At 43.2% G+C, this 23,775-nt stretch overlaps 4 protein-coding genes across 4 annotated transcripts; all 4 read left to right on the plus strand.

Moving 5' to 3' along the window:
- The first annotated feature begins 720 nt into the window (after positions 1-720).
- Positions 721-6,950, plus strand: LOC100846111 (probable histone deacetylase 19). The gene is made up of 7 exons (XM_003571631.4): positions 721-1,414; positions 2,226-2,666; positions 3,396-3,626; positions 5,629-5,720; positions 5,815-5,878; positions 6,305-6,382; positions 6,507-6,950. The coding sequence occupies exons 1-7, from the start codon at positions 872-874 to the stop codon at positions 6,612-6,614; spliced, it is 1,557 nt and encodes a 518-aa protein (XP_003571679.1). The 5' UTR covers positions 721-871; the 3' UTR covers positions 6,615-6,950.
- Positions 6,951-7,092: 142 nt separating this feature from the next.
- On the plus strand, positions 7,093-11,817 carry LOC104581311 (receptor kinase-like protein Xa21). The gene is made up of 2 exons (XM_010238032.3): positions 7,093-10,788; positions 10,895-11,817. Exons 1-2 carry the CDS (start codon positions 7,692-7,694, stop codon positions 11,260-11,262), a joined length of 3,465 nt encoding a protein of 1,154 aa, XP_010236334.1. The 5' UTR covers positions 7,093-7,691; the 3' UTR covers positions 11,263-11,817.
- A 1,313-nt stretch (positions 11,818-13,130) lies between these two features.
- Positions 13,131-17,267, plus strand: LOC100840629 (probable LRR receptor-like serine/threonine-protein kinase At3g47570). The gene is made up of 2 exons (XM_014901668.2): positions 13,131-16,263; positions 16,455-17,267. The coding sequence occupies exons 1-2, from the start codon at positions 13,131-13,133 to the stop codon at positions 16,853-16,855; spliced, it is 3,534 nt and encodes a 1,177-aa protein (XP_014757154.1). The 3' UTR covers positions 16,856-17,267.
- Positions 17,268-18,947: 1,680 nt separating this feature from the next.
- LOC100820915 (protein CLP1 homolog) lies at positions 18,948-23,619 on the plus strand. The gene is made up of 10 exons (XM_003571632.4): positions 18,948-19,318; positions 19,428-19,496; positions 19,618-19,719; positions 20,137-20,378; positions 20,490-20,628; positions 20,729-20,785; positions 21,905-22,039; positions 22,329-22,564; positions 23,100-23,144; positions 23,231-23,619. Exons 1-10 carry the CDS (start codon positions 19,112-19,114, stop codon positions 23,319-23,321), a joined length of 1,323 nt encoding a protein of 440 aa, XP_003571680.1. The 5' UTR covers positions 18,948-19,111; the 3' UTR covers positions 23,322-23,619.
- The last annotated feature ends 156 nt before the right edge of the window (positions 23,620-23,775 follow it).

Below are 23,775 nucleotides of genomic sequence, written 5' to 3' on the forward strand. Positions count from 1 at the left end.
ATAAAATATTGTGTCATATACTTTAGTGTATGTATTAGAACTTCATGCGTTGTTCACGTCCCGTGCTATCGATTTCGCCACACCAAAATTTTAGTTCGTCCTCCGCCACTAGAGGGTAGCAATTTCAATTGAGGGATAACATCACACAGGCTATCTTTTTTGGTGACAGAGATTGCCGTTGCATTCAGAAATACCCCATGCTCTGGGGCTACACCTTTAAAATGGGTGAATGAGAGGTTCAATGCCAGAAACCTCGAGCATCAAGAGACCTCTTGTTAGTTGCTCCATTGATGATGGAATTGTCTCTTGAAATATAGATCTCTTAACCACATTTTTCGAGGACGATGACTAATCTGTACAAACACGCCAAGTCCAAAGACTGTAGTGAATTTCCTGTCATAAACATTATTATTCGTATTAATATAATATATTAAACAAAAGAGCTGCTCCCTCCGACCCATATTACTTGTCGAAATATTATATGTATTTAGACATTTAAAAAAAATACTTCCTCTGTTGCTAAATACTTGTCGCTGTTTTAGTGCAAACTTGAACTAAAACAGCGACAAGTATTTAGAAACGGAAGAATACATTCATGTTTGGTCAAATTTGAATTTGAGAGAAGTAACATGGGTCGGAGTTACAGGGAAATTCATATACGGAGTACATCTTCCCTGGCCACGATCAATCCGGTTATCTCACCTTCCTCACCCAGTCTCCCGCTCGTCGGCTCGGCCCTGATTTTCGTCTACATATGATCCTTCCGCGCGTGCCCTAGTATTGTTTGCCCCTTTGGTTCTCGAGCACACCCGAACCCCGCAAAAAGAAATCCAACCCCCAAACCCCACCGCCCGGCGGCGGCGGCAGCGCGATGGACCTCTCCTCGGCCGGCTCCGGCGGCAACTCGCTGCCGTCGGTCGGCCCCGACGGGCAGAAGCGGCGGGTGTGCTACTTCTACGACCCGGAGGTGGGCAACTACTACTACGGGCAGGGGCACCCGATGAAGCCGCACCGCATCCGCATGACGCACTCGCTGCTGGCCCAGTACGGCCTCCTCGACCAGATGCAGGTGCTGCGGCCGCACCCTGCCCGCGACCGCGACCTCTGCCGCTTCCACGCCGACGACTACATCTCCTTCCTCCGCTCCGTCACGCCCGAGACGCAACAGGACCAGATCCGGGCCCTCAAGCGCTTCAACGTCGGCGAGGACTGCCCCGTCTTCGACGGCCTCTACAGCTTCTGCCAGACCTACGCGGGGGCCTCCGTCGGCAGCGCCGTCAAGCTCAACCGCGGCCACGACATCGCCATCAACTGGTCAGGGGGCCTGCACCACGCGAAGAAGTGCGAGGCGTCCGGGTTCTGCTACGTCAACGACATCGTCCTCGCCATCCTCGAGCTACTCAAGCATCACCAGGTGCCCTTGCCCTGCGTTTGCTTCTGTCCGCTCAATTATTCGGTTCAATTAGCTTATTCGGATTAATTTGGCTTGATGGTTCGGCGTACTTTAGGTCAACAATGCCCAGAATTAACTATATCACTTTAGCTTCGTTTCCTTTCCTACAATTTCTCTTACTAGTTCTGTTTTCACTCAATTTATAAATGTTCACCCTTTCATCTCATCAAATGGATTTTCATGGTTAAAGTTAACTACTCCCTCTGATCCTAAATTCTTGACTTAAATTTGCCCAAATATGGATGTATCTATTCTTAAAAAGCGTCTAGATACATGTAATATTTCGACAACAATTTAGGATCGGAGGGAGTACTTTATTAACTTCACCTCACCTACATCAGTTATCTCTTTTTTTTTGCGGGGAACCTACATCAGTTATCAGTTATGAGGACCTAGAAACATTACTTGGACAGAAGACACGGGGAAATGGGTAAACTGCAGGAAGATCTTCTATATACCGTAGCTACTTCGTATCCCAGAAAGGCCCAAAATGAATGCTTCTTATGTATTCTATAGTCCATGTTATATGCCCATATGCTGTTAAATGATATATTGCAGTTAAGATGTTCGTTTGGTTGTTAATATTGAGAGTGATATGATTGAAACCAATTTTTCGAACAGAGGGGTGATTGAACAAACAAATTTGAACAATATCTGATGCATGCTATATCCTTGATTTCTTTTTACTGTACTGATGGAAAACGGCCAGATTTTTTCCCCTTTAGATCGAGCTATTTTGTTGTGCTAATATATGCTGTCTCATCATTTACAGCGGGTTCTATATGTTGATATTGATATTCACCATGGGGATGGAGTTGAGGAGGCGTTCTACACAACTGATAGGGTCATGACAGTTTCATTCCACAAGTTTGGGGATTATTTCCCTGGCACAGGGGATGTCCGTGATATTGGCCATTCAAAGGGGAAGTATTACTCCCTGAATGTTCCTCTGGACGATGGGATTGATGACGAAAGCTACCAGTCCCTGTTTAAGCCAATAATGGCCAAAGTTATGGAGGTTTTCCGCCCTGGTGCAGTTGTGCTTCAGTGTGGTGCTGATTCGTTATCTGGTGATAGGTTGGGTTGCTTCAACCTTTCAATCAGAGGTCATGCAGAATGTGTGAAGTACATGAGGTCTTTCAACGTTCCATTGTTGCTTCTTGGCGGTGGTGGATATACCATAAGAAATGTTGCACGTTGTTGGTGTTATGAGGTATGATGAGAACCTATTGTGCTTTTATGTTCATACTTCAGTCCATGTTTCAGATATTGGCACTTGACACCTTTTACCTTGTACTCCCTCCGTCTCACATTAAGTGACTCAATTTTGCCCAAATATGGATGTATCCATGCCTAAAAAGCGTCTAGATACATGTACTCCCTCCGTCCCATATTAATTGACTCAAATTTGTCTAAATATGGACGCATCTACATACTAAAATACATTTAGATACATGTAATAGAAAGTCACTTAATATGGGACGGAGGGAGTATACGACTTTTCCTCCCTTCCATTGGTATATGTTGCTCCTTAGTAAATCACTAGATTAGTGCAGTAGGTTCATGTTGACCAGATAACAAGAGTACACAACACCTGTTCTCAGAGATGGCCAGATGGGTATAAGATAAAAAACAAACCCTAATTTTAGCTGTCTATTTGGACCATTGCTTGCACCTTTTTTGTTTGTGAATTTGTAAATCTGAACGCAAGATAGGTCCTCTTTCTCTTGTGTGGTGTGTAGAAAAGTGCAAGTTGCTCCACTGCTTCTAATTTGCTGATGGTAGACTAAATATTATGGTTATCCTGGACTAGTGGGTTACATACACTTTTCTATTGTACCAGGAGCTTCTGTTGATGCGCTTATGTTTTTGTGCAACTGCATGTGTTTTCCACTGATTTTGATGCTGCCCTGTTTTTTTTTTTTTTAATATCTTCGAGCAGACAGGAGTTGCACTAGGTCAAGAGCTTGAGGATAAAATGCCTATAAATGAGTACTACGAATACTTTGGTCCAGATTACACTCTTCATGTTGCACCAAGTAACATGGAGAACAAAAATACACACCATCAACTGGATGATATAAGGAGCAAACTTCTTGATAATCTTTCAAAACTTCAACATGCTCCTAGTGTCCAATTTCAAGAGCGGCCTCCTGATACAGAGTTACCTGAGGTGAGCAACTGAGCTTCCTATCATAATTCATAAGGAATAATATAACTTCCATGTCCACTTTCTTAATCTATGTTCTTAATCTATTCTGATGTAGTCGCCGAAAACTTCCCTTTGGGTCTATCTAGTTTGTTCGGTTGCTAGCTCACTGATATTAGTTTTATTATTTTAAGTTGACAAAATCTGGAAGACTGGAAAGACAATGGGGACTTGATGCCTTAAGTTTCTTCATTTCTTGACAATAGATGAATTACAATTTATTTTCCTATTTGCTAGTAATTTACTAATATATTATTGCTTTATGTACTGAGACAGCCTACTAGGTACATGGGGAATTATTCTTTAATCGTGTGATTTCTTGAATCAATATGTTTGCTATGCTTGTCAATTGGGTAGCATGCCAGGATAGCTTTTACACATGCATCGTTGCCCTTTTCTTTGTTTATTCTTCTTTCCAGTTTGATCTATTCCCTTTGTTCCATGGTCAGTTCATTTCTGATTTGCACGTCAGTGTCTTTTTTATTTTTTTAAGATTTGTAACAACATGTTTTCTCATTTATTTAAACTTTCAAGTACATTTCTATTGTAGACCTTGAACTGTCTGTGCATATTTTGACCTTTTAATAGGTTAAAACTAGGGTCATACTGTGCTTTGCCGCGGGATATGTTTTATCATCATGTCAATTGGTCCAACATTTCAGTAAAGACATATGTTAGTCAAGTACTATATGTTAGCTGGAGTTACATTGTCAGTTATTTTAAAAAACTGATAGCAACAATATGTAGTTGTGAATAGTCTGCATTTTTCTTTGTAAGATGTAGACGCTGATCGGGGTTTTTCCAGATCCATATTTGAATGGAGTAACATGTGAAATATTTTTAGTGTTAGGAAATTGAACTACTTTACTTGTAATAAATCTCTCGATATCTTCAACTGCTTTTCAGAGTCCCAAGTGTAATTTTGCTCAAAATAATTAAAAGTGCAATGAGCCCATTTTTTACGATGGAAATGTCGCTATAAAATGATATTATGCATAGGAAAACAAAACTGAAATGAGCACACATAGAGAGCAAGTGAAAGAACGAATATGAAGATGCCATCATTCTTGCAAGCTGCTATGTGGACATGTACATGCTTGCCTGCGTGTGTGTTTGACGATATTATGCATAGGAAAACAAAACTGAAATGAGCACACATAGAGAGCAAGTGAAAGAACGAATATGAAGATGCCATCATTCTTGCAAGCTGCTATGTGGACATGTACATGCTTGCCTGCGTGTGTGTTTGACCACCAGGTCTCCCTGACAACATGGCAACTGCTGCATCGCACACTGCCTATTATTTGTGCAATTGTCCAAGGAAGCGACACAATGACCGGATTATACTGTGCGTGTGTGCCAGAGTACAAGTCTCTTAATGAACCATTTTATATTTTCTGGGCAGGTGTAGTTTCGTGCAAAGAGGTGTCCATCTAAAATTAATGAACCGCAATGCAGTTATTTACAAGTGCAAATAGTTCACGCTCACATGTACAATTGCAGCAGATAAAGGTCACCTGTTGTGTTAAGGGAGTGAAACCACATGGATATTTTATCTCACGGTTTTAGAGGGTGATGTGGCTTCATAAAAAGTCTGCATTATGAGTCAGTTTGAGATTAAAGAGGGATAAATTATTTTTGAACTTTGTACTAACTTCTATATAATGATGAGTCGACGATTCGTGGCCATCCAAATGTTTTACTCGATGAAGTTTTGAATATGCTCGCTTAAATATTTACCCGTGTGAGATTTGAAGAAAGGCTGGTCAATAATAATATTTTTTGGCTGGTTTGGCTTTATTAAGTCTAGATGAATTATCACTCTTTCCTAATGTGATTGCCATCGAATGTTCACCTCCACAGTTCGATTATATTCATTATTTAGCATATTGGTGGTTGTGCCTTGGAAGTATAATAAGACAAGAACTGACTGTATTTTCGGTACTTTGCACGTATTATTGTGCAGGCGGATGAAGATCAAGAGGATCAGGATGAAAGGCATGACCCTGATTCTGATATGGAATTGGATTATCACACATCTTTGGAAGACCCAGCAAGGTATTTATTTTTAGTACCTACGGGTGGTATTTTCTGTCATTGCTCTGTCAATTTTGATGGCTGTTTATATTTGCCTCGTCATATTTTGTTATAGGAGGAGCAATATTCAAGGTACAAGAGTTAAGAGAGAATTTGCTGGAACAGAAACCAAAGATCAGGTACTTTGCCACTTTATGTTTATATTGGCAAGTGGTTTGGTCCTTTCTTCCACCGTTTAGTTCACATGTGTCTCCTTTTTTTTAACCACCTATTCCTTAAGAATACTAACAAATAACAGATCCACTGTATTTTAACATGTGGAGTGAAATTTGTTGCTCCTACCATGCAAGAAGGGCCCAAGCAGGCATGGTGCTGACTGAATAACTTTTTCTAATTATAAATGCATTACACATTTTCCACCGACCATTGGTTGCTCCTTTTCTTACATGAAAATAATATATTGGTGGCAGAGTATATTTCTCCTTATGGTTATGCCCATTTTTGGGTTAAAAGTTCAATGATTGTATGCGTAGACTTGTTCATATTCGTTATTATGCATATATTATGCATATGTGCTAAGTCTGCTCTTTCTTTACATTCTGCAGGATGGTAACAGAGTAACAGCTGAACATAGAGGACCAGAACCAATGGCAGAGGACATTGGTCCCTCGAAGCAAGTCCCTGTAAGTCTGCCTACTTTCTATTTGTGAAGTGTCCTGTAAGATCTGAAGTGTACACTGCCCATAGACACCAATTACCACGACTATGTTGATCTAACTGAAGATGCCTTTTGTTGCTCACTTCCAGCCGGTCGATGCAAATGCGATGGCTGTGGATGAGCCAGGAAATGTCAAGACAGAACCAGGGAGCTCTACCAAATTGCCAGACCCATCGGCTGTTTATCAGAAGCCATGACTGCAGTGTTTTGACCGCCAGGTTCCTGGCACAAAGTTTCATGCATGTTTTGACAGTCAAAAACCGAAGTGAATCAGTGAAAGCATTTTAGATTTAACCAGTGCTCTACCCATCTGTTTCTTGTGTGGAAATGGTGGTAGACAATGCTTTGTGGTGGAGACAACAGTCTGACCCAATGTATACATGTAGCATGGATTGAGCTGTAATGTATAGTTAGCCTATAGTCAACTAAATGGACTGTGGGGCTAAATTCCTCCAATTGTTCTTGCGGATTTTTGAGGAGGTTAAACTATTGAAAGATCTTAGCCATTAACTGCAAAGTGGCTCGTTCTCTAATACTCCGTACCTAGAACTATATTCCTAAGAATTGTGTTCAAATTGACATAATTTATAATGATTCTAAGCATTAGTTGAGATGTTCATTAAAAATCCTAAGAATTGGAGTGTGCATGGCATGCTAATTCTTTAGTTTTTCTTATTCCTATTCCTATGATTTCAAAATCCTGTGAACCGAATAAATACTTACAAGCCCTTATGGCAATTCATTTAATTAAAGAGCCTCTGATCCCATATGATTAGCTCGATGCATGGCAACTTTTTACAAAGCTCTTGTGACATTTTCAAACGCTATCAAGGAACCAGTGGACCCCGGAGGGCTTATGATGCTGGAACTGGTGGGCGGCCACGACGGGCCTCCACTGATGAGACACAACGGCGGGCCAAGTGTGAGTGTGAACCTAGGCTTCGTCAAAAAGGTCAGGCGCGCGCCAACATTTTCCCGTACAAAACGATGGCGGGCGGCCGTCGGCTTCCTGACGCTACACCCATTGACCCAGAGTCGCCGCAGAATATAACAACCCCTCACCTGCTCACCATTACACTGCAGGTGGTCCCTTGGAAACATAATTCGACGCCTCACTCTAACAAAAATTTCGCCGAGGAAGACGCGTCTCTAGAGTCTAGACTCATTGCCAATGCCAAGTGGTCATAACAGACCAAATCTTTCCCTCCCTCCCATATGCTCCACCTCCACCTCCAGCCCACACTCCACTCCACTGTCGACGCGACGGCGAGGCAATGGCAGCACCAGCACCGCCCCCCATGCCTCTCTCGCTCGCCTCCATCGTCGTCATCTTCTTCCTCGCGTGCTCCGGCGCCGGCCAAGCCCTTCCAGGCTTCCCCAAGCCCGCCAACGATGCCGGCACCGCCGCAGACCGCCACGCGCTCCTGGCTTTCAGGTCGCTCGTCAGGTCCGACCCTTCACGAACTCTGGCGTCATGGAGCAACAGCATCAACAACTTGTCACCGTGCCAATGGCGCGGCGTGTCGTGCGGCGCCAGGGGCAGCCGGCGCGGCCGCGTGGTGGCGCTGGACCTCCCGGGGCTCGGCCTCCTCGGCACGCTGACCCCGGCGCTCGGCAACCTAACGCGCCTCCGGCGGCTCCACCTCCCCGATAACCGCCTCCACGGCGCGCTGCCACGGGAGCTCGGCGCCCTCCGCGACCTCATCCACCTCGACCTCAGCCACAACTCCATCGACAGCGGCATCCCGCAATCCCTCTCCGGCTGCAAGGAGCTCAAGCGCGTCCTGCTCCACACCAACAAGCTCCAGGGCCAGATCCCACGCCAGCTCGTCGCCGCGCTCCGGAGCCTCGAGGTACTCGATCTCGGCCAGAACACGCTGACAGGAAGCATCCCTTCTGACATCGGGAGCCTTCTAAACCTCCGACTGCTGGACTTAGAAGCCAACAACCTGACGGGGGAAATCCCCTGGCAGATCGGCAACCTTGCCAGCCTCGTCAGGCTAAGCCTCGGTTCCAACCAGCTCTCCGGCTCCATCCCTGCTTCCCTTGGAAACCTGTCGGCGTTAACCGCTCTTCGCGCCTCTTCGAACAAGCTGTCCGGGAGCATACCTCTATCATTGCAGCACCTGGCGTCTCTCAGTGCACTTGATCTGGGGCAGAACAACCTTGGAGGACCCATCCCTTCTTGGCTAGGGAACCTCTCGTCGCTAACATCTTTGAACCTCCAGAGCAATGGCCTCGTGGGACGCATCCCGGAGTCCATAGGGAATCTCCAGTTGCTTACAGCCGTTTCCTTTGCTGAGAACAGGCTTGCTGGTCCAATCCCTGATGCCATTGGAAACCTCCACGCCCTCGCTGAACTTTATCTGGACAACAATGAGCTAGAAGGCCCTTTGCCGCTTTCGATCTTCAACCTCTCCTCTCTAGAAATGCTCAACGTACAGAGCAACAACCTCACCGGGGCGTTCCCGCTTGGTATGGGCAACACGATGACGAATCTGCAGGAGTTCCTTGTGTCTAAAAACCAGTTCCATGGCGTGATCCCGCCATCGTTGTGCAATGCCTCCATGCTTCAGATGGTTCAGACGGTAGATAACTTCCTCTCGGGAACGATCCCTGGATGCCTGGGATCTCGCCAAGAGATGCTGTCTGCAGTGAACTTTGTGGGGAATCAGCTTGAAGCAACAAACGATGCTGATTGGGCCTTCCTGGCCAGTCTGACCAACTGTAGCAATATGATATTACTGGATGTTAGTATCAACAGACTCCAAGGTGTGCTGCCAAAATCTATTGGTAATCTGTCGACGCAGATGACATATCTAGGCATTTCATCCAACAGTATAAGAGGAACGATAACTGAAGCGATAGGGAACCTCATCAACTTGGATGAACTTGACATGGACAATAATCTTCTCGAGGGCACTATTCCAGCATCTCTTGGTAAACTCGAGAAGTTGAATCATTTGGATTTGTCAAACAACAATCTGTCAGGATCCATCCCAGTAGGTATTGGGAATCTTACAAAACTTACGATTCTTTTCCTTAGTACTAATACGCTCAGTGGAACCATACCTTCTGCTATCAGCAACTGTCCTTTAGAAGCGTTGGATCTTTCTTACAACCATCTTTCTGGCCCCATGCCCAAGGAACTTTTCCTTATCTCAACCTTATCGAGTTTCATGTATCTTGCACATAATTCATTGAGTGGAACTTTTCCATCAGAGACGGGGAACCTCAAGAATCTAGCTGAGCTCGATATCTCCGATAACATGATTTCAGGAAAGATTCCCACCACTATCGGGGAGTGTCAAAGCTTGCAGTATCTAAATGTATCTGGGAACTTCCTTAAGGGGACAATTCCACTGTCACTAGGGCAGTTAAGGGGCCTGCTAGTGCTTGATCTTTCTCAAAATAATTTGTCTGGGAGCATCCCTAATTTCCTCTGTAGCATGAAAGGTCTTGCTAGTTTGAATCTCTCATTCAATCATTTTGAAGGTGAAGTTCCGAAAGATGGAATATTTCGCAATGCAACTGCAACCTCGATCAAGGGAAACAATGCTTTGTGTGGTGGGGTCCCTCAACTGAAGTTGAAAACATGCTCCAGCCTCGCTAAAAGGAAAATATCTTCAAAGTCTGTCATCGCAATTATCTCCGTGGGCAGTGCAATTCTGTTGATCATACTGTTCATACTGTTCATGTTATGTAGAAGGAATAAGCTTAGAAGAACAAACACACAGACATCACTCTCCAATGAGAAACACATGAGAGTTTCTTATGCTGAATTGGCCAAAGCAACAGATGGTTTCACATCCGAGAACCTCATAGGGGTAGGCAGCTTTAGTGCAGTGTACAAGGGAAGAATGGAAATCTCTGGCCAACAAGTGGTTATTGCAGTGAAGGTGCTCAACCTGCAACAAGCTGGCGCATTGCGAAGTTTCGATGCAGAATGTGAGGCTTTGAGATGCATTCGGCATCGGAACCTTGTGAAGGTTATAACAGTGTGCTCAAGTATTGACTCCAGAGGTGCTGACTTCAAGGCTCTTGTATTTGAGTTTCTTCCAAATGGAAATTTAGACCATTGGCTACACGAGCATCCCGAGGAAGATGGTGAGCCAAAGGTGCTAGATCTCACTGAGAGACTCCAAATTGCCATGGATGTGGCTTCTGCACTTGACTATTTACATCATCACAAGCCATTTCCAATTGTCCATTGTGACCTCAAGCCAAGTAACATTCTCCTCGACAACGACATGGTTGCTCATGTTGGTGATTTTGGGCTTGCAAGGTTCCTACATGAAGAACAGAGTGACAAGTTAGAGACACCAACTAGCCGGAATGCAATAAGAGGAACAATTGGTTATGTTGCTCCAGGTGTGCATAACTCTACTCTCATCTATTGCATTACTTCCACGTTTGTTTTTATCAATCTATCTCCACTAAGGAAGCTTATTAAGTTCATTATGTTTGTTAATTTCAGAGTATGGACTTGGCAGCGAAGCTTCAATCCATGGTGATGTCTACAGCTATGGTATACTACTGCTCGAGATGTTCACCGGCAAAAGACCAACGGGCTCTGAATTTGGAGAAGAGCTTAGCCTTCATAAGGACGTACAAATGGCACTGCCACACCAAGCCGCTAATGTCATTGACCAGGACCTATTGAAAGCAGCAAGTGGTAATGGCAAAGGAACAGCAGGGGATTATCAGAAAACTGAAGACTGCATCATTTCCATTTTGCAGGTTGGTATTTCGTGCTTGAAGGAGACGCCAAGTGATCGCATTCAAATTGGAGATGCGTTGAGAAAGTTGCAGGCAACTAAAGATACATTTTATACGCATGAGTGATCTGCTTGGTGCATCAGCAAAACCGCTGGACCATATTGAAGCAACTAAAGATACATCAATATGCAGGAGTGATCTGATATGTTATGGATGTACGGAGGAAGTGAGGATCATGCTCATGCTGTCATGCATATTGCTTAGTCATGTAACTCTGTAATAAGATGCTGGAAGCTCAAGAGACTGCATCAGAGCCGTTTTAAGGAGAACATGCTGATAACACGGTCGTAACACCCCCTGGTGCGGGGCTGCCAACCGGGGCTGAAAACCTGGTTCTCACCAAAATGAAAGCCATTGCTGAGTTTGGTTCCCCGCACATGTCAGGTTGCCAATTGTGCCATCGCAGTCGGTGGAGCCAGCGTTCGGAGCCTTTCCTTCACTAAAAAGATGCAATGCCTTCTGGGTTTCTTCCACTAAAGGTCGACTTTTTTTTAATATGTATTCATATGATGTCAGGTACATATTTAATCAAGTCATGATTTAGCCCTTCACCAATGAACTAATACACTTTGTATTGATTGGCCCCTGCCAGCATCAAGCAAGATTTATTAGCTCAAATAACCATTATGACTTCCACACTAATAGGGGTAATAAAATCTGGTGGTTTGTCCAGACACACGCTTGGAGGATTGACACACGCTGTACTAGAAAACTGACGACCTACTTTATTACCCTCCCGACGACAATGCACACAGTTTAGTTTGATAAAGTATGCACCGTACAAGACTAAGCTTAGTTTGATTTCAAGGATTATGAAATATAATACGGAGTACTAAACAACCACGTCTCAAAATAATATAAGAACCAGAGTTTAATTTTTGACATATTTCCTTTTCAATATGGCTTTAAAACCTACAATTTTAGATTTAAGCCTGGAATTTGAATTTCAGCCCAGAGAAATAACGAAGTTGACTAGAAGATTCTGGAATATGGTGAGGATGAACTGTTTCTCTGCTTACTTTTGTGTTGCACCTCTGCTAGATCATTCCAATTTTTCCATGGACTGGTTCAGTAACAGACCGGTTAGAAAAGAATTTAGGCCAGGAAAACACCCGACTTGAAAGTATATATTGTTGGTATTCAATCCCCAAAAGGCACAAATGGCATGAACGTCGAATCCAATTAGAAATTTCCTAACACACATTGACCAAGAGCAACTAGATGCCCCTAAAAAAGTGAACCATATGCAAAAAACAAAGGAACATGACAAAAACTATGTTAACCTGGAAGAAATAAACAACATCAAGTCTCCTTCCTGGACAGCTGCTGCTTACGTTGCGCATCAGCATCTTTTTCTGCTGATACCGATATGCAACTTCTTTTGTTACAGATCAAATGATCGATAGTAGTTTACCACCTTATTTCCCCTCCGCTCTGTGACAGGACATTATTAAGTTGCTAAAAATGAAAAGAAGCACGCTAGCCAAGTGCACACCCCTGCCATATTGCTACAGTTCTTTTTTTCCTTCCAGAATATACAAAAGAAGATACAGTTCTTGCCAGTGCTATTTTCTGTTCTGTTTATGAAAGAAAATATTGTAAGTTACGTGTCAAAAGGAATCATGTAGAACAAATTATGGCCGGCCGGCCAGACAGAAAACAATGCTGCCAACAGAAGACTCCAAGAAGTCAGCGATAGATGACTGGACTTTCTCAAGAACGTACAATTTAACTGTCACATTATGCCGGCTGCTAAAGTGGTCAATGACCTTCTATTGTAGATTTATAGTATTGGATAACATGACAGAGAGCCGTCTGTTACTCCACTCATTCAGCATTTAGCTAGCTGACCAGCAAGGCATTTTTGTAAAGTTGAGCATCCTCTGCAACTAACAGCGAGCTGCCTACTTCCTTCTTCTCCTCCCAACTTGGCAATGGCGGCCACCTGGTACTCTGCCTTGCTATTGCTGCTTCTCCTCACAACTGTTGCCACAGATGGTCAGCCGGTCTCCGTGGCCAATACTGAGGCTCCAGCCGACGACCATCTTGCGCTGGTGTCCTTCAAGTCGCTGATAACCAGCGATCCGTCATCGGCGCTGGCCTCATGGGGTGGCAACCGATCGGTCCCACTGTGCCAGTGGCGCGGCGTGATGTGCGGTATGAAGGGGCACCGTCGTGGACGTGTCGTGGCGCTGGACCTCAGCAACCTTGGCCTTTCTGGTGCCATTGCCCCTTCACTAGGAAACCTCACCTATCTGAGAAAGATCCAGCTTCCCATGAACCGGCTCTTCGGCACCATACCATCGGAGCTTGGCCGTCTCCTCGACCTCAGGCATGTCAACCTGAGCTACAACTCTCTTGAAGGTGGCATCCCAGCATCCCTGTCACAGTGCCAGCACCTTGAGAACATCAGCCTAGCATACAACAATCTCTCGGGAGTGATACCTCCAGCCATTGGCGATTTGCCGAGCCTGCGCCACGTCCAGATGCAGTACAACATGCTCTATGGCACGATACCTCGCTCATTAGGCTCATTACGGGGCCTCAAGGTTCTTCATGTCTACAACAACAAGCTTACAGGAAGGATCCCTTCAGAGATTGGCAACCTCACCAATCTAGCAAGCCTTAACCTCAACTACAATCACTTGACAGGTTCAATTCCTTCTTCTCTTCGTAACCTTCAGAGAATCCAGAATTTGCAAGTGAGGGGGAATCAACTCACAGGGCCGATTCCGTTGTTCTTTGGAAACCTCTCGGTGTTAACCATTCTTAATCTTGGCACCAATAGATTTGAAGGGGAGATTGTGCCATTGCAAGCACTTTCATCTCTGTCTGTCCTTATTTTGCAAGAAAATAACCTTCACGGGGGCCTCCCTTCCTGGCTAGGAAACCTCTCCTCACTGGTATACCTAAGCTTGGGAGGAAATAGCTTAACTGGGACTATCCCTGAATCATTAGGAAACCTTCAGATGTTATCTGGTCTTGTTCTCGCTGAGAACAACCTTACCGGTAGCATTCCTTCCTCCCTTGGAAACCTCCGTGCTCTTTCCGACTTCTATCTAGACAAGAATCAGCTCACTGGACAAGTTCCTTCTTCCATTTTCAATATGTCCTCTCTCAGAATATTTAATTTACAGTTCAACCAGCTAACTGGATCGTTACCGACAAGGAAAGAGGTCAACTTTCCGGCACTTGACATATTTAATGTAGGTGAAAATAGTTTTCAGGGAGTTATTCCACCTTGGTTGTGCAACTGTTCTATGCTTAGCACAATTGCAGTAGAAGTGAATATGATTTCAGGAACAGTCCCGCCTTGTCTTGGAGTGATCCAGAAAAGGTTGTCAGTCCTGACCCTTGGACAAAATCAACTACAGGCAGATGAAGATAATGGTTGGGACTTCATTTCCAGTTTAACTAATAGCAGCCATCTGAAGATTTTAGATTTCAGGATCAACAAATTTCGAGGCATGCTACCGAATTCAGTAGCCAATCTCTCTACAGATCTGCAAGCTTTTGACATATCTAACAACATGATAAGTGGCAATATTCCTAAAGGCATTGGGAATCTTGTTAATTTGTCATATCTTTTGATGAACATCAATTCTCTCGAGGGTACTATTCCTTCCTCTCTCGGTAGACTCCAGATGTTGAGTTACTTGGATCTTGGAATGAACAATCTCTCAGGGCAAATTCCACGAAGCCTTGGGAACCTTACATTGTTGAATAAACTCTATCTTGGACATAACTCCCTTAATGGACCTGTTCCATCCAGTCTTAGAGGCTGCCCTTTAGAAGTATTGGATGTTCAGCACAATATGCTCAGTGGTCCAATTCCAAAGGAAGTCTTTCTCATATCAACCTTGTCTAACTTCATGTACTTCCAAAGCAACTTGTTTAGTGGATCACTACCATTGGAGATCGGTAGCTTGAAACATATAACAGACATTGATTTATCTGATAATCAAATTTCTGGTGAGATTCCTGCCTCTATTGGTGGTTGTCAAAGCCTGCAGTTCTTGAAGATACAAAAGAATTACCTTCAAGGAACAATCCCGGCGTCAATGGGGCAGCTCAAAGGCCTTCAAATACTTGATCTTTCACGCAACAACTTGTCGGGAGAAATTCCAGGGTTTCTTGGGAGAATGAAAGGCCTTGGTAGTTTGAACCTGTCATTCAACAACTTTGATGGTGAAGTTCCAAAAGATGGAATATTTCTTGATTTAAATGCAATCACAATTGAGGGAAATCAAGGGCTGTGTGGGGGTATCCCTGGAATGAAGTTGTCTCCGTGTTCCACCCACACCACCAAGAAACTGTCTTTGAAGGTTATACTCATAATCTCCGTAAGCAGTGCAGTCCTACTGCTTATTGTCCTTTTCGCATTGTTTGCTTTCTGGCACAGCTGGAGCAAGCCACAGCAAGCAAACAAAGTCTTGTCGCTCATTGATGACTTACATATCAGAGTATCTTATGTTGAATTAGCCAATGCAACAAATGGTTTTGCTTCTGAGAACCTCATCGGAGTAGGAAGCTTTGGCTCGGTGTACAAAGGAAGAATGATAATCCAGGCCCAACATGCCATTGTTGCTGTGAAAGTGCTTAATCTCCAACAGCCTGGGGCGTCTCGAAGTTTTGTTGCAGAATGTGAGACTCTCAGGTGTGTTCGGCATCGAAACCTTCTGAAGATCTTGACAGTTTGCTCAAGCATGGATTTTCAGAACCACGATTTCAAGGCCCTTGTGTATGAGTTCCTACCAAATGGAAATTTAGACCAATGGATACACAAGCCTCCTGAAGAAAACGGTGAAGATAAGGTGCTAAATCTCACCAGAAGGCTCAGCATCGCCATTGATGTGGCTTCTGCACTTGATTATCTTCACCAACACAGACCATTGCCAGTTATTCACTGTGATCTCAAGCCAAGCAATATTCTCCTGGATAATAACATGGTTGCTCATGTTGGTGATTTTGGCCTTGCAAGAGCCCTGCATCAAGACCAGAGTGATTTGTTAGAGAAATCAAGTGGCTGGGCTACAATGAGAGGAACAGTTGGCTATGCTGCTCCAGGTATCTTCCAGGCTTTTAGCCACTTCAATCCATTTCTCTATTGTAACTTTCCCCCGAAATATCAAAAGTACACCATTATATAGATTTGTATGAATGGCTGCCTGTCTTCAACTTAGATAATACAAATTCTTGAATCTTTTTTTAGATAATATACAAATGTTTAAACCTGTTCTCTTTTTTGATGATTGCAGAGTATGGTTTGGGCAACGAAGTCTCAATCATGGGTGATGTGTATAGCTATGGAGTACTATTGCTGGAGATGTTTACTGGAAAAAGACCAACAGATAGCGAGTTTGGAGAAGCTCTAGGTCTTCACAAATATGTTCAGATGGCACTTCCAGACAGAGTTATCAATATTGTGGACCGACAGTTATTGTCAAAAGACATGGATGGAGAAGAAAGAACATCAAACCCTGACAGAGGAGAAAGAGAAATTGCTTGCATCACTTCAGTACTGCATATTGGACTTTCATGTTCAAAGGAGACTCCTACGGACCGAATGCAAATTGGAGATGCTTTGAAAGAGTTGATGACAATAAGAGACAAGTTTCGCATCAACTCTCTTTCCAGTGATGAAGTGACAAGTAACTGAAGCATCAGAAGGTCTTCGTGCATATGAACACAGTTGTGGCTCTGCAATAGCCCACTATAGCCAAATAATTTACTCCGTCCGTCCGATATTAAGTGACACAAATTTGCCCAAATATGGATCTATCTATACTCAAAAAGCGTCTAGATACATGTAATAGTTCGTCACTTAATATGGGATGGAGGGAGTATTTTAGTTTTCACAGATGCAGCATGCTGCTTTGCCAAAAAGGAAGAAAAAAAGGTGTGTGTAGCTCACCCATGTGAACTTCAACATTTCCTCGCTTGGATACAAATACATTTCAAGCTTTCATATTATTTTACTCATTTGTAGCATATTATTGCCATTTTATGTTTTCTATAATCACTCCGAGACTTGTGATGTGCACAGAAATAAAAAGGTGGTCCTAATACCATATAAGTCTCCCTTGCTTCAAAACTAATTTTGTATTTCTAAAAATATAGCTGAGCATATTGTGCTTGTATGTCACTGCTATCGCTATAGAAGAAACTTTGTCACTACGTGTGTGTATCTTTTTTGTATATAAAGAACATGGAGCCATCGAGTACTGCAGTATTTCACATGTATTTTACACATTTGCCACAAATTTTCTGTGGTTTTCCCGTACTCACTTTACAAGTTACGGAGTAGGAAGCTACAATGCAGTTAAACTGTTGAATCCGCAGAAGGAAAAAAAATTTGCAGTCGCAACATTCCAAAATTTCTATTCTCCCATTCGGTTGCATTCATATTTCATACATACCCTTCGATGCAGACGGAGGGGCGACAGAAGCGGGCGCAGGAGCAGATCGCCACCGAGGCTTCCGTTTGCGGGTATGGTGGAGACTGGAGATGGAGAGGGGAGCATTGAACCGTGGGGGGTAGCCTTCACCCTTCAGGGATTGCGGCGGCCGGCCGTGGTCGGCCGAATCCCGGCGGTGTCGGCGGAATATGGTCATCCGAGAAAGGAGGAAGCAAAACGTGGGCCTTATAAGTTCCAGGCCAGACTAACAAATAAAGCCCAGGTTTTGCCGGTTCACCACTGTCGCCACGTTTAAGTTGGGCCAACGATGTTGGGCTGTCTCTCGCTCTCTCTTCCAGAATGTCGAGAAAACTCACGTTTTTTTTAGAAAAAAAAAATCATATGTTAGTGTCCAAGGATATTTTCAGTGGTTTGTATACAAGTGTATATGCCAGAGTGTTCGTCTCATCAACCGACATCACTACTCCAATAGGTTTTTTTCTTTTGCGGGGACTCTACTCCAATATGTTGTATGTAACATTAGTCCATGATCATATATTTTATACTTTTTATATGTCTCTTTCCTCTCTAGGCTTGTATTAGCTTGCTATGAAGTTTAACAAAAAATAATCATCTCTCTCCGAAATATTACCACTATAGAATTTGAATGATATGACACCATCAGGGATATCCTAAGAGTCATTTACAAATTCCGATCTAGAAGTTCCCCGACAATCTTTTGGACATGAGTTGTGGGATGGAATGATGCGTCAAAGTCATGTTGGCCAGACATAAACATGATGGAAAAAGAGATGGCACGTGTTCTGGTGGTTGGATCCAGCATCGAGGCGCATCGAGGAAAATTAAAGCGTTTGGGGATGGGCTAGGACGGCAACGAGGGGTAGAAAGTTGTCAGGAAGCACATGAGAAGAAGATGTGGCTGGGAAGCCAAGTCAAGGTAGAGGGTACAATGCAAGGTAAAGACAGTTGTAGCTCATTTTTTGGTTTTTATCTCTAGCCAAGTGACTTCTCAGGAAATATGGTTATTCTATTATTTTCTTCTTGCATCGCCTTTGTGATCTCAAAGGACATGTCAATTGTCAACACATATGAGTGGCTAAGGTAAGTTGAGTGTGTACATCAGTACATGTATAGGTAGTTTTGTTTTTCTAAAAAATATACTTATTTTAAGAAGACGATCTCGACCGTTGAATCTTTATCTATAGAAATTCATTTTCTTTTCATCCAGTTTCCGTAGAGATGCACGGCATATGCTACCGTGTACGTGCAGGTTCTTTTTTTGCCCCAAAATGAAATACATGAAAATTTTCAAAGCATGGCAGTTTTCGGGTGAAATTCCCATAAAATTCGTTCAAATTCTTGGTTCCCAACTTCCGGTAGGGATCCAATCGTTTGCATTGCTCCTCCGTCCTTTGCGCTCTCCGGCAGTCCAGCTGCCAGCACGCCAGCCTCGGCGGACGCTCAAACCCTCGCCCGCCGCTCCCCAAAACCCCACGATGGCCGCCGCCGGCGCTACCGGGGCCGCGGCCGCGGCCCCGCAGCCGCCGCGGATGTTCAAGCTGGATCCGCAGAGCGAGCTCCGCGTGGAGGTGCCCCCCGACGCGCCCCTCCGCGTGCGCCTCGTCGCCGGCACGGCGGAGATCTTCGGCACCGAGCTTCCCCCCGAGGGTTGGGTCCCCGTCCCGCCCCGCTCCAAGATCGCCGTACGCACGCCTCTCCCATCCCCCACGGATGCCCGCCTTGCTCTGCTTACTAACACCAGCACAAGGAATTGGGTACTGACTTGCCATGCCTGTTTCTTCTCACGATTAGATTTTCACGTGGCACGGCGCGACGGTGGAGCTCGACGGGGTCAGCGAGAGCGAGTACACGTCCGACGAGGTGAGGCAGGGTTTCATTTTCTTCTTCTGTCAAAACATCTTCCGAATCCTGTTGTGTGAATGTGGGGTTTGAGGTTTTTGAATGTGATGCGGTGACGAGATGGTTCTGTTGTGGGTTGTAGACGCCGATGGTGATTTACGTGAACACGCATGCGATCCTTGATGCAAGGAGGGCTAGGGCGAGGGCTGCCGCGGCGCAGGGAGGCGATTTGGAGGCCTCACAGGTGACTCCTCTCATTTCATTCTGTTTAGCAATTATTCTTCCTATTGTTCGATAGGTAAGATAAGGCTCTGTAGAAATGCCATGTTCTTTTTAATCCACAAGTTTGTTTTCTCGTCTCATTATTAATCTACTTGTCAACCTGTTTGTTTTGCAATTTTTGTTGCGTGTGGTAGGTTTATATCATAGAAATGGAGAAGCTATGTGTAAATAACATGATACTTGACTTTAAAACCTGTCTGCAATGCTTTATTGCTATCTGAACAAATAGATTGCTATATAATCCAGGTGAACAGTACCCTGCAGCAATGTTATTTTGATTCAATATGTGTTGGAATTCAGGAATCATTGTGAAAAAGGCTGCTACCAGTTGTTAAGCTTCATATTGAGTCAGTGAATTTTGCTACTCTTGGTGATTTAGGGACCCAGAGTGATTGTTGTGGGGCCGACCGATTCTGGAAAGAGCACTTTGTGCAAAATGCTCCTCAGCTGGGCTGCTAAACAGGGATGGAAGCCAACATATGTGGATTTAGATATTGGCCAGGGATCAATAACCATACCTGGATGTATTTCTGCTACACCGATTGAGAAGCCTATAGATATAGTTGATGGGATTCCCTTGGAGATGCCGATTGCATATTTTTATGGCCATCCAAATCCAAGGTAACTTGCCAATTTACTTCATTGGTGGCTAGTCACTGCTCCGTGTATTAAGGCTGGTACTTTTCTGTTATATTGTTTTGGCGTCTCAGTATTGCTTTGTGTTGCAAACAGTATTAATCCAGATGTTTACAAAGCTCTTATGAAGGAGCTAGCTCAAACATTGGAGACACAGTTCTCTGGAAATGCTGAATCTAGGGCAGCGGGCATGGTTATAAACACTATGGGGTGGGTTGAAGGCCTTGGCTATGAGGTAATTATTTGGTTCGGAAATGTAAATAGCAATTCGATAAGCATGTTGATGGTTAGTTTTACATGCTAACACAACTTAAATCCCCATATGTGCTGTGCAGTTACTTCTCAATGCAATTGAAACCTTCAAGGCTAATGTAGTGCTGGTGTTGGGACAGGCAAGTGCCTCATTGCTATTTTCAGTTTTAATGTCATTAGTTTACTTCATAGTGTTGTTTCACAAGGGATGTGCATGTGCTTTAGTCTTGTAGATAATCAATATTCATTTTGTATTCCCTGACTCTTGCTTTCTAGTATTAGTCTATAATTTTATCCCAGTTTAACAATAGTGTTGACTGCTGAATTTATAGCTTAGCATAGTCAAACCTATCATTTTTTTCCGTAGTACTGTATGTTCTGCTATCCATGTGTTAACTAAAACCTTTTCTTGAAGAGGGAGGTCAAAGATATGTTGGTTCATCCCAGGCCAATTTTCAGCCCTTGGGTAGCCAAGCTTTGTCAAGGATTCCTTGGCCCTTGGGTTGCCAAAATTTTGGCAAGATTTGTCAAGGGATGTGAGTTAGGTGGGAAAGATTCCGTAGGCAGCCAAAATTTTTGCACAAACCAAACATACCCTAACATCCAAGTATCAAACTAATTTACCCAGGGGCCAGGCATGTAAGGATAAGGCATTTATTTTACAACAAAAATATTTTCTTGGGGAAGCTATATCGGACCATCTACTATTAGACGCATGGGTCGAGGTAAGAGAAGTTAATCCAACGCAGCAACATACTCTGCAGGCAGCCCCCTCTGGTTAGAATTATCATCAACATCAGTATATACTATATTCACGCATGAAATCTTACTCGTTGAAGTTTTTTTTTTCATATTATTCAAAAACAAATCTGGGTCGATAAAAAGCCTCTACAGCGAGAAATAAGGAAGTTTGCATTGCAGTTCTAATTCTGGCAAAGATAACCCAAAGAGGTGCTTGTTGAGTCTATGCCAAGTTGCCAGCAGATAAGTTTGCAAAAAAATTGTGTATATAATTAGAACACAAAAACCCCATGGATGCAGAAAAGCAGATACCGTAAAAGAAGAATCAGCTACCAAGATTAGCTTGTATACCTTCTCATGTTGTCATCCATTATTGGTGAAACTTAATGATCTGATTAAACATGAGATCAAATGATCCTGAGGCTTATTGTTAGTTTTGCCTTCAAAATGTGGAATCATGGATAAACATGAGATCAAATGATCCTGAAGCTTGGAGTGATATGATTTGTCTGCTGCAGGAGAAACTCTGGAAGATGTTAAAAGATGCAGTACAAAGTAAGCCCAACATTGATGTTGTAAAGCTTCATAAATCAGAGGGTGTTGTCCTAAGGAATTCAAAATATCGTCAAAAAACTAGAAGCTTCAGAATCAAGGTAAATTCTTTTTTCAATTCGGGCCCTGGGTGTTCCTGATTTTGAGATTCATAAGTAGCCCTGTTGCTATGAATTGCCTTTTAGGATTTTTTAGGTATTTCATTTTATTTATGCTGCAAGGCATGACATAAAATTTAATTTATGGAACCTTGAGTATATGCATTGTTGTACTATGTCACTCGTTATTGCCATTTTTCTATGTTATTTGTATGTTGGCATTTTTCCATTTTAATGCCTCTTTCTTATATTCTTGATACACTAAAGGTAAATCCTAATTTCCTTTTCGCAGGAGTACTTTTATGGGATTGCAAATGATCTTGCACCACATTCAAATGTTGTCAACTTCAGTGATGTTTCTGTTTACAAAATTGGTAGTGGACATCAAGCTCCTCGGTCAGCATTACCAATTGGTGCAGAGCCTGTGGCAGACCCTACTCGGCTTGTTGCTGTTAACATCAGCACAGATATGGTCCACACAGTGCTCGCTGTTTCTTATGCGAAGGAACCTGATGAAATAAGTTCAAGGTAATGTCAGCTGTTATTCTCCAAGATAGAGTATTGATTAGGTGTTACATCCACCACGTGCTTACAGGCTAGGGCTACAAAGCTTGATGCAAAAGTGGCCCCAACTAGAAGTAGAGAAGATCACAAAGGCCTTAACAACAAATTACTCATGTTACAAGTATCAAAGTGCTATAGTATTTTCAGTTTCATATGATTGTTAATTAAACCTAGATATAGAAGATATGGTCGTTTATTTGACTTCCATGCAAACTTTGCAATTTTTACTGCTGTAGGAATAGGAATCATTTGTGTAGTTATTCTTTGGAAAAGGTGGCATAGTTTTGTTGTTTGGCATTGGATTGTTTATGGATTAGAGGTACTTTGTGTAGTCATTTGTGTTTTAACTTTAATTCCACTGGTATATTGTCTCAGCGGACAGATTTGTGTAGTCGTTTGTGCGTGCGTGCGTCTTGGAGCTTGCATTTTTTCTTAATAGAAGTGTATTTACCTTTCTGGAGATAAATTTGCTAACACCTACAATAAAATTTCTGTCCAGCAACGTCGCCGGTTTCATTCATGTCACAGATGTTGACATTCAAAGGTACACCAACACCGTGGAAGCAACTTCTAACCCTGCATGGAATTCCTTGAAGTATTAACCTTGGGACTAACACTAGCGCGTTTCAGGAAGAAGCTGACGTACATTGCACCTTGCCCAGGAGACTTGCCAAGCAGGCTGTTAATCGCGAGCTCCTTAACATGGTACGAGGCATTGTAGTTACGTGTGATCACTTTAACCAGAAGAACTTGTTGTAACGCTGAAATGTATTACGTGCATTTTAACTGTCACAGTGTACTAATGGCAATGGGTTTGATATCTTGGTGTGTAGTTAGTCTTGTATGGGTACGATATCAATATCCTGGCATCTTGCGTAATGAATGTGTCTGATATCAATGTACTACCTCTTACCGTCTTTTACGAGGCTTGTGTGTATATCTAGATCATCAATTTGATCAACAAAATATGTATTATATTCACTCTATTTCACAAAGATCGACGTATTTTGTTTTGTTAAGACAATGCTTTGATCAATGAAAATTCTATTGATGTGTTCTTTCATACATGAAATTTAGATTAATGGATTCGTCTTTAAAAGTTCTTGCTAATGATCATGGTTTTGTATCATATGATTTGCATATTAATAAAGTAATTCTTCGTCATAGGTTTGTCT

The sequence above is a fragment of the Brachypodium distachyon genome, chromosome 3 (genome assembly GCF_000005505.3).
Source record: "Brachypodium distachyon strain Bd21 chromosome 3, Brachypodium_distachyon_v3.0, whole genome shotgun sequence".
Classification (NCBI taxonomy): domain Eukaryota; kingdom Viridiplantae; phylum Streptophyta; class Magnoliopsida; order Poales; family Poaceae; genus Brachypodium; species Brachypodium distachyon.

What these genes read in the sequence shown, in the direction of transcription:
- LOC100846111 (XM_003571631.4), top strand. Translation starts at nt 872, where the DNA reads ATGGACCTCTCCTCGGCCGGCTCCGGCGGCAACTCGCTGCCGTCGGTC. An exon ending in AGCTACTCAAGCATCACCAG is followed by an intron (nt 1,415 to 2,225) that starts GTGCCCTTGCCC and finishes CATCATTTACAG; the next exon opens with CGGGTTCTATATGTTGATAT. An exon ending in TCTTTGGAAGACCCAGCAAG is followed by an intron (nt 5,721 to 5,814) that starts GTATTTATTTTT and finishes ATTTTGTTATAG; the next exon opens with GAGGAGCAATATTCAAGGTA.
- LOC104581311 (XM_010238032.3), top strand. Translation starts at nt 7,692, where the DNA reads ATGGCAGCACCAGCACCGCCCCCCATGCCTCTCTCGCTCGCCTCCATC. An exon ending in AATTGGTTATGTTGCTCCAG is followed by an intron (nt 10,789 to 10,894) that starts GTGTGCATAACT and finishes TGTTAATTTCAG; the next exon opens with AGTATGGACTTGGCAGCGAA.
- LOC100840629 (XM_014901668.2), top strand. Translation starts at nt 13,131, where the DNA reads ATGGCGGCCACCTGGTACTCTGCCTTGCTATTGCTGCTTCTCCTCACA. An exon ending in AGTTGGCTATGCTGCTCCAG is followed by an intron (nt 16,264 to 16,454) that starts GTATCTTCCAGG and finishes TGATGATTGCAG; the next exon opens with AGTATGGTTTGGGCAACGAA.
- LOC100820915 (XM_003571632.4), top strand. Translation starts at nt 19,112, where the DNA reads ATGGCCGCCGCCGGCGCTACCGGGGCCGCGGCCGCGGCCCCGCAGCCG. An exon ending in CTAGAAGCTTCAGAATCAAG is followed by an intron (nt 22,040 to 22,328) that starts GTAAATTCTTTT and finishes TCCTTTTCGCAG; the next exon opens with GAGTACTTTTATGGGATTGC. An exon ending in ACAGATGTTGACATTCAAAG is followed by an intron (nt 23,145 to 23,230) that starts GTACACCAACAC and finishes AGCGCGTTTCAG; the next exon opens with GAAGAAGCTGACGTACATTG.